At 37.3% G+C, this 14,218-nt stretch overlaps 1 protein-coding gene across 4 annotated transcripts in view; it reads right to left on the bottom strand.

Annotated features, from left to right (window-relative positions):
* The window catches only part of ATRX (alpha thalassemia/mental retardation syndrome X-linked), a 295,353-nt gene that overhangs the window by 137,040 nt on the left and 144,095 nt on the right, over positions 1-14,218 (bottom strand). For all 4 annotated transcript variants that reach the window (XM_011947439.1, XM_011947441.1, XM_011947440.1 and 1 more), the window contains one exon: positions 994-1,135. In XM_011947439.1, the coding sequence (XP_011802829.1) occupies positions 994-1,135 (142 nt within the window). The remainder of the gene's footprint in view (positions 1-993; positions 1,136-14,218) is intronic.

The following is a 14,218-nucleotide window of genomic DNA, read 5'->3' as shown; positions in this document are numbered from 1 at the left end:
AGAAACATAAGAATATTCTAAAAGAGAAACGTGGCTGGGCACAGTAGCTCACACCTGTAATCCAAGCACTCTGGGAGGCCGAGGCAGGTAGATCACTTGAGGTCAGGAGATCGAGACCAGCCTGGCCAACATGGTGAAACCCTCTCTCTACTAAATTAGCTAGGTGTGGTGGTGGTGTGCACCTGCAGTCCCAGCTACTCAGGAGGCTGAGTTGGGAGAATCACTTGAGGCCAGGAGGCAGAGATTGCAGTGAGCTGTTATAGTACCACTGTACTCTAGCCTGAGTGACAGAGTGAGATTCCATCTCAAATAATAATAATAATAATTTTTGTAAAAACAGAACAACTTTATCCAAAGAGAGAATGGCTTCCTATCAAAAATACTTTCGAGTTTATTGAGTTAATCAGGAAAAAAAAAACCCAGGAGATAATTTCACCATCTTTTCCTTTATTCAATAGTAAACATTGAGAAAGAAAGGGGACTAGCAACTCAAAAAGTAGGAACTACAGAACCTCCCTTACTAATTAATTCACATAAACACTGAAAACTGACTTACTGATTCAACTCTAATAAAGCAGAGGGTAGGAACAGTTTGGTATTGTTCTAATACAAATGTAGGAATATTATTTTAAAAATACCTGAAAATGGCTGAAACAGCATTTCTAAAACAGGCTTTTAGCTAGCTACAGCTCTTCCCAACCCCTAGCTGCCCTTAGGCCAATCCTTGCTAACTAGGTGAAACCCACTTGGCTGTATCTACCCATTTTTAAGTAGCACTTCTCTCCCTTTTTATAACACTCATTATGTTTGCAATCACCCAATTTTTTTCTTCCTCATTTGTTTATGAGCTCCATAAAGGCAGTGGGATTGTGGATTACCCGTCCCAATCAACAATTTACCTCCAGCACTTAGCAGGATGTAAGGCAGCTGCCTCACATCCAAATATTGGTAAAATTTAACTAAAAATTATGGAATCATCTAATAGTTTCTTACCATCTACTTGATGGGGTTTCAATTTGATAACCATATTTCTATGAACCTGCACTAAAGGTTCTTTGGTTTCTTCATCTTCATCTAAAACCAACTTGGTTGTTATTGGACACTTGGTGGGTGAAGCATCTTCAATTTCTATCACCTACAAGAAAAGGAGTTGTTGATAGTTAAGCTCAAAGAAATCATTCAAGCAATGGTCATTCTTACTAAGGGAGATTTTCCAAAATATAGACACATTTATTCCCATACCACAAATCCAATTGGTATGATTTGGATATGTGTACCCACCAAATCTCATGTCAATTGTAATCCCCAGTGTTGTAGGTGGAGCCTGGTGGGAGGTGGTCGGATCATGAAGGTGGATTTCTCACGAATGGTTTAACACCATCCCCTTTGGTGCTGTTCTCGTGACACTGAACAAGTTCTCACAAGATCCAGTTGTTTAAAAATGTGCAGCACCTCTCCCTCACTCTCTTGCTCCTGCTCCCACCATGTGAAGTGCCGCACTCCCTCTTTGCTTTCTGCCATGATTGGAAGCTTTCCGAGGCCTCTCCAGAAGCAGAAGCCACTATGTTTCCTGCACAGCCTGCAGAACCGTGAGTCAATGAAAACTCTTTTCTTTATAAATTACCCAATCTCAGGGCTAATACACCACTATTTTGCTTCAATAAAGCCAGGACAGAGCCCAGGGTTTTATGTCTTCTAAAATCAAAACTCTCCAAAAAATTTTAAATCACTCTGATAATGTCAGTAATTTAACTCAACAGATCTCATCCTGGATATTTCAACACACATTTATTACGCAGAGTTGTGAAAAAAGCAGTGTTCCCTATTGTTGGTTGCTATGCCAAAAAAAAAAAAAAAAAACAAGAAGAAGAAGAAATAAGAAAAAGAAGAAGAAGAAGAAAAGAGGGAGGAGTGAGGAGGAGGAGGAGAACTCCAAACTAATCTATGGTAGTACCATTACAATTTGAATGAACATGTGGCTCCCAACAAAAGATAGTTCTATTCTTCTAGAGGATATTTGAAAATGTGCAATCGTATTTATGGTTGTCATAATTATTGGTCAGAGCTGGTATTTAATGTAGGAGGAAGGGAAGGCAAATACAAACATTCTATAATGTGAAAGACAGTCCCAAACAAGAACTGTACAACTCAGGATGTCAACATGACTACCACTGAAAAACACTATGAATACATGGTGTGAAAAGAAAAAATATTTAGAAACACTGGTTTCGGAACCACAGGCTCAAAAATCATGATAGGAACATATAATACCTTCTAATTACAAAAAGGAAACAATTATCACAAGTTCCTTATTTAAAATAAAACTTAAGTAGATATAATATATGCACACAGGTAACAAGTGTGTGTTTGCATATATTTTTTGCTGTCTTATCCAAATCTCTATCCATTACAGAGTATATTCAGTAACTATATAAGATGGGTACAAGTATTACCATTTGAAAGATGAAAGAACTGAGGGACAGAGAAGTTAAGTAACCCGCACAAGGTCATACAACTATTGAGTATCATGACACTGAGATTTACCCGGAGGATTGATCCCCCGAGTCCATGCTCTTAAACATTACAAAATATAAGAAATGCTTGTAATAAACAGTTTTATGGTTCCACTGAAAAAAAAAAGAGAAACTCGTGATTTTAAAATCATAAAAACATTACGCAGTTGGGTGCGGTAGCTCACTCCTATAACCCTAACACTTTGGTAGGCTGGGGGTGGGGGGTGGATCGCTTGAGGTCAAGAGTTCAAGACCAGCCTGGCCAACATGGTGAAACTCTGTCTCTACAAAATATACAAAAATTAGTCAAGCTGGTGGTGGCTGCCTGTATTCCCAGCTACTCCAGAGGCTGAGGCCAGAGAATCAATTGAACCTGGCAGCAGAGGTTGCAATGAGCCGAGATCGTGCCACTTCACTCCAGCCTGGGTGAAAAAGCAAAAGCTCCATCTCAAAAAAAAAAAACTTTAAAAAATTTTAAAAACAAAAACATTACAATGGTGAAGAAATAAAATTTTAGGTACTTTTTTTCTTATTTACAATTGAAACTAGTAACATATTAATTTGTTAAATGTTCAACACAGAAATTTTCAAACATACACAAAAGTAGATGGAAGAGAATAATAAATCCTATTACCCATCACTCAGCTTCAAAAATTATCAACTTAAGGCCAGGCGCGGTGGCTCACGCCTGTAATCCCAACACTTTAGGAGGCCGAGGTGGGCGGATCATGAGGTCAGGAGTTCGAGACCAGCCTGGCCAATATGGTGAAACCCTGTCTCTACTAAAAATACAACAACAACAACAACAAAAATAGCCAAGCACAGTGGCGCACACCTGTAGTCCCAGCTACTCGGGAGGCTAGGGCAGGAGAATTGCTTAAACCTGGGAGGTGGAGGTTGCAGCGAGCCATGATTGCACCACTGCACTCTAGCCTGGGTGACAGAGTGAGACTCCGTCTCAAAAGAAAAAAAAAATTATCAACTTAAGGCCAGTTTTGTTTCACTGATAGCATTTTACCCATTGTCCAACTCCCCAGATCCCACAAATCATTTTGAAGCAAACACAAGAAAGTATGCAATATCATCTATAAAATGTTTGTAAATGTCTCTTTAAAAGGATACTTCCTCTTTGTAAAACCATAAGATCATTGTCACATCCAAAAAACTACAAATAAGTCAGATTTGCAGTAAATTATCTGAATAGATATTGTACTTACATAAAATTGTGATATCCAAAACCAAGATTAACACTGAGAAATAGTGTGGTGAAGCAAAAATAGCATAGGCCATTTAGACCCAAATTCCGTTTCATCAAGCTATCTAAACCCTCTTAGCTTCTGTGTCTGAATCTGTAAACTGGGAATGATTATCAAGTTTCCACAAGGTTGTTCTGGAGATTGAATAAGGCAATGTATGCAAAGTATCTGGCATAGGCTAAGTATTCACTAAATTATTACTGTGTCCTAACCTGGATGTGTAGTAGTTTCATATCACTGGGGTAAAGCCATTATATAAAAAATGGAAGATTCCCTAAATGTCTTATCCTGTTTACAAGGTGTGGTACACAGAATCCTGAAGTGGCCCCAGAATTACCGACATCTGATATAAACACCCTGCATTATCCCCTCACCTTCTGAGTATGGTTGAGACCTGTAAATATGATTGGGCTACCATTCGCATAATTGGCCCACTAATAAGCTGACTCTGATTTAATCAAAAGGGAGATATTCTAGGTGGGCCTGACCTAATCAAAGTGAGCCCTTTAAAAGATTGAAATGCTTTCCTATTGATCTCAAAGATGATGCAATCTGCCATGTTGTGGAGCGAGAACTCTAGTAGCTAAGGACCTAAGTGTAAGAACTGAAAGGAACTAAATTCTGCCAACAAGTGAGCTGGAAAAGGATACAAAGTCTTACATGAAAGAAAAACTTGAGTTAACATCTTAATTTCAGCTTGGTGGGACACTAAGCAGAAAACCCAGCAGAGCCATGCTCAGCTAAGCCATTCCCAACTTCCTGACCTGTGAGACAAATCAATAAATTTGTCTTAAGAGGTTAAGTGTGTGGTACATTTTAATGCCGCGATAAAAAACTAATATACAAGGCTTTAATTAAGATTTCTGAACCATATATTAATCAGTGACTTGATGATACTTTTTTTTATTAAGTGCTGTCTTCAGGATTGAGGATTAGTGTATCTTCATCCTAAATGTAGGAGGAGATAAGTTATAAAGAAATCATCTACCTATTAGTGACTAAGTAGATCTGTTTATGCACTCAAGCTACAATACAAGGAAACTTTATTTAACTAATAATACTGGGTATACACCCAAAGGAAAATAAATCATTCTTCCAAAAACACACAAGTACTCTTATGTTCATGCCATGCTATTCACAATACAAAGACATGTAATCAGCCTAGGTGACCATCAATGGTGGATTAGATAAACAAAATGTGGTACATATACACCACAGAATACTATGCAGCCATAAAGAAGAAAATGATGTCCTCTACAGCAACTTGGATGCAGCTAGAGGCTATAAATCTAAGCAAAATCACATAAGAACAGAAAACCAAATACCACATGTTCTCACAAGTGGGAACTAAACACTGAGCACGCATGGACATCAACATGGGAACAACAGACAGTGTGGACTACTGGAGAGGGAGGGAAGGAAGAGGGCATAAGCTGAACAACTATTGGGTACTATGTTTACTACCAAGGTGATGGGATCCACACCCCAAACCTGAGCATCATACAATATACCCAGTAACAAACCTGTATATGCACCCCCCACCCCGTATCTAAACTAGAAGCTGAAATTTAAAAAATAATAAATACACAGCAATGAAATAGGAGAAAAACTTAGGACAAATAATCACTTAAGGTGTAGTAAAAATAAATACAGACATGAAATGTCTCCCATATCTGAATTGAAGGGAAAATAAATGAAAAAAATCATCTGACCAAAATATTAAAAGGTTGAGCCAAACTTCTGTTTCCAGTCATGATAGTTTATTAGAAACCAGGTTTACCTTCCTGCTGTAATCAAGTAGAAAAGTGGGCAAAACTTACGAAAAAAATTTTTTTCAGACATTGAATAAAGACACCACAGGACCCTGATCCCTGAAAGTAGGAAAACCAACAAGAAGACCCCTATATTCCCCTTGAATTGGTGCCTAAAGAATAAGGGAAAAATGATTCCCAAGGAGAGCACTGGAGATATATTAAGTTGAAGAAACAAAGATCAGGCTGAGATGACTGAAGTTGCGGGGCAGACTACAAAGAAAAAAGAGCTACACAAAAAGAACTCAAAATTGAGACAGGATTCACTGTGAGTCATGGCTGAACATTAAAATGCACACATGAGGAGTGAAACTTTGTGAAGCCAGGCAGAGCAAGACCAAGAAGCTGTGAGCTAAATAGCTCCCAGCGATCACATGGTACTGGGAGGCATTTGATTTCAGAAGAGGCACAGTACCCTCTGTACGTATAACCCAGGGCATTCAGTAGAGACCACAAAGGGACCAAACCTTAGCAGTGGGTCAAAGCAATTTGTAAATTAAAGAGTACTGAAGAAATGCATTAACCAGGCTTTTTTAAAAGCTTCAAAATTAAACTGAACTTTTAAATACAACATTACTAGGTTTGTCAAGAAGAAAAAAAATATGAAGAATAACCAGGGAAAAAAAGAGTCAACAAAAATGGGCCAAGAAGTAACAGAAATAATGAAATAGGCAGACAAGTAAAGTGAGACAGCTGATTTAAAATGCCCAAATAGGCTGGGTGTGGTGGCTCATGCCTGTAATCCCAGCACTTTGGGAGGCAGAGGTAGGTGAATAGCTTGAGCTCAAGAGTTTGAGACCAGCCTGGGCAACATGGCGAAACCCCACCTCTACTAAAAATATATTAAAAATGAGCTGGGCATGGTGGCACACGCCTGTAGTCCCAGCTACTCGGGAGGCTGAGGCAGGAGAATCGCTTGAACCCAGGAGGCGGAGGTTGCAGTGAGCCAAGATCACACCACTGCACTCCAGCCTGGGTGACAGAGCGAGCCTCCGTCTCAGAAAAAAAAAAAAAAAAAGTCCAAACACTGAAAATATGGACACAATGAAAACAAAAATAGAAGATATTTTTAAAAACTAAATGGAATTCCTAGTGATGAAAATTATGGTACACTGTAATTCACTAAGTGGATTAATATCATAATAGTACAGAAGAAAAGATCAACAAAACTGAAGACAAAGCAAGAAAAACTATCCAAAATGAAATAGACGGGGGAAAATAAACCTGTGGAACAATATTGAAGAGCATAATAAGTAAGTCCCAAAGAAAAACAGAACAGGAAAAAATTATTTGAAAAAAATAATGATGTGAACTTTCCAAAAAATTTGATGGAAGCTGGATGTGGTAGCTCACACGTGTAATCCAAGATCTTTGGGAGGCCAAGGTGTGAGGATCACTTGAGGTCACAAGCTTGAGGCCAGCCTGGGCAACATAGCAAGACCTTGTTTCTATGAAAAACTTTTAAAATTAGCAATAGGGCATGTCTCTAGTCCTAGCCACTCGGGAAGCTGAGGCAGGAGTATCTCTTGAGCCCAGGAGTTTGAGGTTACAATGACCAATGATCATACCATTGCACTCCAGCCTGGGCAACAGAGTAAGACCCTGTCTCTAAAATGAACGAACAAAAGTTTGATGAAACTATAAATTCACAGATCCAACAAGTTCAAGGAACCCAGAGCAGGATAAACAAAGAAAATAAAAATCTTCAATTTCCGAAAGCCAGGCATTAAAAGAAAATCTTAAAATCACTGAAAAATCTTTTAAAACTATCTTTTCAAGAAATAAAAGGTGCATGCAGAGGAGCAAAGATGAAGGAAAAAGGGGAAAGATAACAAACAAAATGTCACAAAGAAGTAACATCTTTAAAGAGATTTTTTAAAAGTATCCATTTAGAATTCTATACCCAGGGAAAACAACTATCAAAAATGAAGAGATTAGCTTGCTCCTGTACTTTTAGCTACTCAGAAGGCTGAAGTGGGAGAATTGCTTAAGCCCAGGAATTCCAGGCTACAGTGATCATGTTTCTGCATCATTCCAAGCTGGGTGACAGAATAAGACTGTCTCCAAAAAAAAAGAAAGAAGGGAAAATGTAGATATCAACAAAACAATAGACTAGGAAGCTCCAAGCTCTAGTCACAACACAGAACTATTTTAGAAACAAGTAGAAACTTTCTGAACCGACTTTGTCAGAGTTCTGGAACACAGTCAAAGGTTTACAGCAACCAAGCAAATATTCAATCAAGAAAACAACATCTTAGCCAGCCATGGTGGTGAGCGCCTGTAGTACAAACAAGTAGGCCTAGACAGGAGGATCTCATGAGCCCAAGAATTTGAGGCTAGCCCAGGCAACATAGCAAGACCCTGTCTCTAAAATAACGAAAAAGAAAAAAAGCCATCTTCAATACAATAGGAACGTTTTACAGCATTTTTACTTGCCCTTGCCCCACCACATACCAGAAGGTGACAGTTTTAGTCTCAAAGCAGCAGCACCCTGTTTCTCAATATCCTCCCACAAACCAGAGGGAGCAAAGCAGATGTTATTTACAAATTATTGTGTAAATGTCATCTAACCTGTCTGAAGGATACTTGAAGGAGTGACATAAGGCTCTCATATTTTCTTCACCTAACTCAGCTCTGGTGAGAAAGACAGCAAGAATAGCTTTAACACACATACACACAACAATTGCAACGTGATAACAGACCCATAGAGGCCTGGGGCAAGGCATTACAGGAGAACACACCCAAAACACCACCTAAGGCCCAAATAGCTGGAGACAGGACACTTTTGGAATTTTTTTTTTCAAGATACAGGGTCTTGCTTTGTCACCAAGGTTGGAGTGCTGTAGTGTAATTATAGCTCACTGCAGCACTGAACTCCTGGGCTGAACTAATCCAGACACCTCAACCGATCCAGTCACCTCAACCTCCAAAGTAGCTGGGACTGTAGGTGTGGACCACCACACCCAACTAGTCTTTATTGTTGTAGAAACAGTGTCTCACACTGTTGCCCAGGCTGGTCTCACACAACCGGGCTCAAGCTATCCTCCTACCTCAGCCTCCAGAGTAGATGGGACTACAGGTGATGAGCCACCACACCCAGCTGCTTTTCAAATTTGGGACACTCAAAAGCAGCAAGGTATATAGGATAATTCAGAAAGCCATATGTGTGTCCAGGCAAAATACATGCTCAGAAAAGATCTTTATTAAAATCTTAAGTTATCCCCTCAGGCTTATCTTTAGGTTTAGTGGAAGCCTACTTATGGATTAAAGGAGTGCACCAGCATAGTCAATCTACAAACAGAGAGAGTAGGCATTTAAAAACAAAACCCCAAAAAAAAAAAAAAAAAAAAAACACCCTTTTTTTTTTTGAGATGGAGTCTTGCTCTGTCCCCCAGCCTGGAGTGCAATGGCACAATCTTGGCTCACTGCAACCTCTGCCTCCGGGGTTCAAGCAATTCTCGTGCCTCAGCCTCCCAAGTAGCTGGGATTACAGGCACGTGCCACCATGCCTGGCTAATTTTTTGTATTTTTAGTAGAAACAGGGTTTCACCATGTTGGCTAGGCTGGTCTCGAACTCCTAAGGCAGGTGATCTGCCTGCCTTAGCCTCCCAAAGTGCTGGGATTATGGGCACGAGCCACCACACCCAGCAGACATTCAAAAAAATCTTTCAAAACATTACTTGAACATGAATGACAGGGACAGAGACTTCAGTGATGACACACAACAAGAACACTCTTTGAAAAAATAATGTGGGGGAGTCTTAAAACAATAGGTCTACTACAATTTATATATATTTTAAAACCCCAGCAAACCCTTGAAAAGGGAGAGAACCTTATATGCAGAGTTACCAAGTTATAACAGTCAAATGCCCAATATGCAATTTTTAAAAAATCACACGAGTTGATAGGTGCAGCAAACCAACATGGCACATGTTTACTTATGTAACAAAACTGCACGTTGTGCACATGTACCCTAGAACTTAAAGTATTAAAAAAAATCACAAAGATACAACCAAATAGGAAAATATGGCCCAATCAAAAGAGGATTAATAGCAGATTTGAGGAGGGAGAAGAATCAGCGAATATGAAGATATTAACTGAAATCATCAAGTCTGAAGATCAAAAAGGGAAAAAAAAAACTAAAGTGAAAAAAGAAAAAGGGATGCGAGGAAAACCATCATGAAGAACATCTTATGTATTATGAGAGTCACAGAAAGAGAAAAGAAAAAGAAAGAAGCAACAATTATTTGATGAAATAATTGTGGAAAACTTCCTAAATTGAAGGAGAGAGACTTAAATCTACAAATACAGGAATGAACTCAAACTGGAATAAACTCAAATACATATAGATCAAAACACATTACACACAAACTGTCGAAGGCCAAAGACGAAGAGAATATTGAAAGAAGCAAGAGAGAAGCAAGTCAACACATACAAAAAATCTTCAATAAGATCATCTCCTAATTTCTCATCAAACACTTAAGAGGTCAGAGGGCAATGTGACAATATATTTCAAAGTGATGAATGAAAAAAAAAGTAGCTGAAAATCCTTTTTTCTTTTTTAAAAAATAGACACAGCATGTCACTCTGTCATCCAGGCTATAGTGCAATGGCATAATCACAGCTTACTGTATCCTCGAACCCCTGGCTAAAACAATCCTCCAACATACCAAGTAGCTTAGACTACAAGTGTGTGCCATCACATCCAGATAATTTTTTAATTCTTTGTAAAGACAAGGTCTCACTATGTTGCCCAGTCTGGTCTTAAACTCCTGGCCTCAAGTGATCCTCCTGCCTTGGTCTCCCAAAGTGCTGGGATTACAGGGGTGACCTACTGTGCCAGGCATCAGCTGAGGATTCTATACCCAACAAAATTATCCTTCAAAATAGAGGAACAAGTTAAGACACTCCTAAGCTGAATGAATTTATTAAAACTACACCTGCCCTATAAAAAAATGCTTCCTAAAGGGAAGTCCTTAGGTTGAAATGAAAGGATGCTAGAAGTTAACTCAAAACCATATAAAGAAATAAAGATCTCCTAGAAGATATACACACAGGGGCAAATACAAAACCTAGTATCACAAAATTTTGTTTCGTAACCTCACTTTTTACTTTCTTTAGGATTTAAAAGACAAAATGATAAAATACAATTATGAATAAATGTCACCATTCACAACATGTATAAAAATGTAATTTGTGACATCAATAATTGTAACAGAATCACCACATAATATGCAGGGGAATGGAACTGTGGAAGAGTAGAACTTTTGTATGCCACTGAAGTTAAGTTCATATCAATTCAAGTAAAACTCTCATAACTTTAGAATGTTATATGTAATCTCCATGGTAACCACAAAGAAAATACAGAATATACAAAAATGAAAGTGAGATGGAAATCAAAATATGTCACTGCAAAAAATTAACCAAACACAAAAGAAAGCCATAATGGAGGAAATAATGAACAAAATAGTAGTAAGAAAACACAAAATGGCAGAAGTAAATCCTTATTTATCACTACTTACCTCAAGTGTAAATGAATTAAACTCCTGGATCAAAAAGACATAGACGGACACAATGATTAAAAAAACATGATCCAAATACTGGTTATCTAAAAAAGATTCACTTTAGATCTAAAGACACAAATAGACTGAAAGTGAAAGAATGGTAAAAGACATTCCATGCAAATAACAACCAAAAGAGAGCTGAGATGACTATATAGACATCAGACAAAATAGACTTTAAGTCAAAAACTGTTACAACAGACAAATAGGAAATTATATATTGATAATACAGCCAGGTTCTCAAAAAATGTAATTATAAGCATATATACAACAAACAACAGAGCTCCAAGACATATGAAGAAAGCACTAAAAGAACTAAAAGGAGAAATATTCATCAGTGTAGTGTGGGAAAACTAAAAAAAAGGGAGAAACAGTTGGAGACATAAATATCTCAACATCAACAAATGCATAAAACAAGTAGACAAAGATCAATAAGGAAATATCAGACTCGAATAACACTATAAACCAATTGGAGCTGGCCACAGTGTTTCACGCCTGTAATTCCACCACTTTGGGAAGCCAAGGCAGGAGGATCACTTGAGGCCAGGAGTTTGAGACCAACCTGGGCAACACTGTGAGACCCTGCCTCTATAAAACAGTTTTAAAAAATTAGCTACAGTGGTGGCATGTACCTATAGTCCCAGCTACTCAAGAGGCTGAGGCAGGAGGATCACTTGAGCCCAGGAGTTCAAGGCTACAGTGAGCTATGATCACGTCACTGCACTCCAGCCTGAGCAACAGAGCAACAGAGCAAGACACTGTGTCTTTAAAAAAAAAAAAAAAAAAAAAAAGACGTAACAGACATATAAAGAACACTCCACTCAACAATGGTGGACTACACATTTTCTCTCAAGTGCACATTCTCAAGGACAGACCATATGATCAGGCACAAAAAAGCCTTAATAAATATAAAAAGACTGAAATATCTTTTCCAATCGCAAGGGAATGCAACAAAAAATCCGTAACAGAAGACAACTGGAAAAAACACAAATACGTGGAAATTAAATAAGTAACTAAAGGATCAAATAAGAGATCACAAGGGAAATTAGAAAACACCTTGAGACAAATGAAAGTTAAAACACAAAATACAAAACCTATGGGATGCAGAGAAAACAGTACTAAGAAGAGGATTTACAGTGATAAAGGCATACATTAGCAAAGAAGAAAGATCACAATCAAGAACCTAACTTTACACTTTAAGGAACCAGAAAAGGAAGCACAAACTAAACCCTAGCTAGAGAATAAAAAGAAATAATACAGATTAGAGCAGGGACGATTAAAATGGTTGATGGATGTATAGATAAAACAGATATGTAATAAAGGAAGTACAGCAACATGTTAAGAAATGAAGAAGCTACATGGCAGGTATATTCGTGTTCACGTTTGTAATTCTCTCCATATATTTACAAATTTCATGATAAAATTGTGGGGGAACAAAATTACTAGAAAAAATAATGAGAAAATATATACCATGTATTACTCAAAAACAAATCTACACAAGATTTGTGCATTTCATTTTAAGTAAATTTCCTTTTACATAAAAAGGAAAACATAAATATTGAACTTTAGCTAATGATACACATGCTAAAAGCATTAGAGATAAATGAAATGATGTATGGAATTTACTATGAAATGCATAAAAAGATGTACTGATGGATAAAGATTAGTACATAAATAGGAATGTAAAAAGGCAAATATGAAAATGAAAAAAATCCAGGAAGTAAGTTTATGGGAAATCAATGAAATACTTTCAACCTGGCTATAGAAATGAAACTTTTCCTAAGATGTTGGAAAAGAAAGATGATGTCGTTATGTTATTATCAAATACAGCAGACTTCAGGTGAAAGAAAATTACCAGATAATACAGAGTCACATTATATGTTGTTAAAGGGGGAATTAACCAGAACGATGTAATCCTAAATGTATATGTACCTAACAAAACAACTTCCAGCAAACATGAAGCAAAATCTGAGACCTACAAGGAAAAAGAGATGAATTAACAAGTACAGTTGGAGACATCAACACTCCTCTAATTGGAGAGAATACCATTAAAACTATAGAAGATCTGAATATAATCAACCATCAATATAATCTGATCAAAATTTATAGAATATGTCACCTAACAGCAGCAGAATATAAACAGATCATATTCTGGCTCATAGAAATTAGAAAAGATTCAGAGCAGAGTAAAAATGAACACAAAATACCAAAATTTGTAAGATGCAGAGTTTAAACAGTATGCACAGTGGCAAATTTTATACCTTTAAAAATACATATGTTAAAAAGGATCAAAAGTCCACCTTAAGTAGCTAGAAAAGAAGAGAAAGTAAGTCCAAAGAAGGATAAACACGGTAAAAATAAGAATGAAAATCAATGAAATAGAAAAGGGTCAAACAATAGAAAAAAAATTAATGAAATCCAAAGCTGGGTTTTCTTTTTTGAGATAGTGAAATTGTGAAATTTTTGCACAGATTAATCAAGGAAAAAAAATGATAAAACACAAATTTCTAACAGAAACAATAAATGACAGAACCTACAAAGTATATTGAAAGACTATAAACAAATTTACATAAATAATTTGACTACTTAAATGAAAAGGAAAAATTCCTTAAGGATGAAATTTACCAAAACAGACCTAAAGAAAAAGAAAAGATCTAAATAGTTCTACATGTATTAAAGAAATGGAATATGCCAGGTGTGGGGGCTCCCAACTATAATCACAGCACTTTGGGAGGTTGATGGGAGAGGACCACTTGAGGCCAGCAGATCAAGACCAGCCTGGGTAGCATAATGAGACCCAATCTCTAAAATAAAAAATTAACCAGGTATGGTGGTACATGCCTGTTGTCCCAGCTACTTGGAAAGTGGAGGCAAGAGGATTGCTTGAGCCCAGGAGTTTGAGGCTGCAGTGAGCTATGATCACACTACAGCATTCTAGCCTGAGAGACAGAGGACACCCTATGAAAGAAAGAAAAGAAAGAAAAGAAAGAAAAGAAAGAAAAGAAAGAAAGAAAGAAAGAAAGAAAGAAAGAAAGAAAGAAAGAAAGAAAGAAAGAAAGAAAGAAAGAAAGAAAGAA

Source organism: Colobus angolensis, unplaced genomic scaffold (genome assembly GCF_000951035.1).
Source record: "Colobus angolensis palliatus isolate OR3802 unplaced genomic scaffold, Cang.pa_1.0 Scaffold265, whole genome shotgun sequence".
Classification (NCBI taxonomy): Eukaryota; Metazoa; Chordata; class Mammalia; order Primates; family Cercopithecidae; genus Colobus; species Colobus angolensis.
The sequence above is the reverse complement of the archived record's forward strand: the minus strand, read 5'-3'. Positions and strand labels throughout refer to the sequence as shown.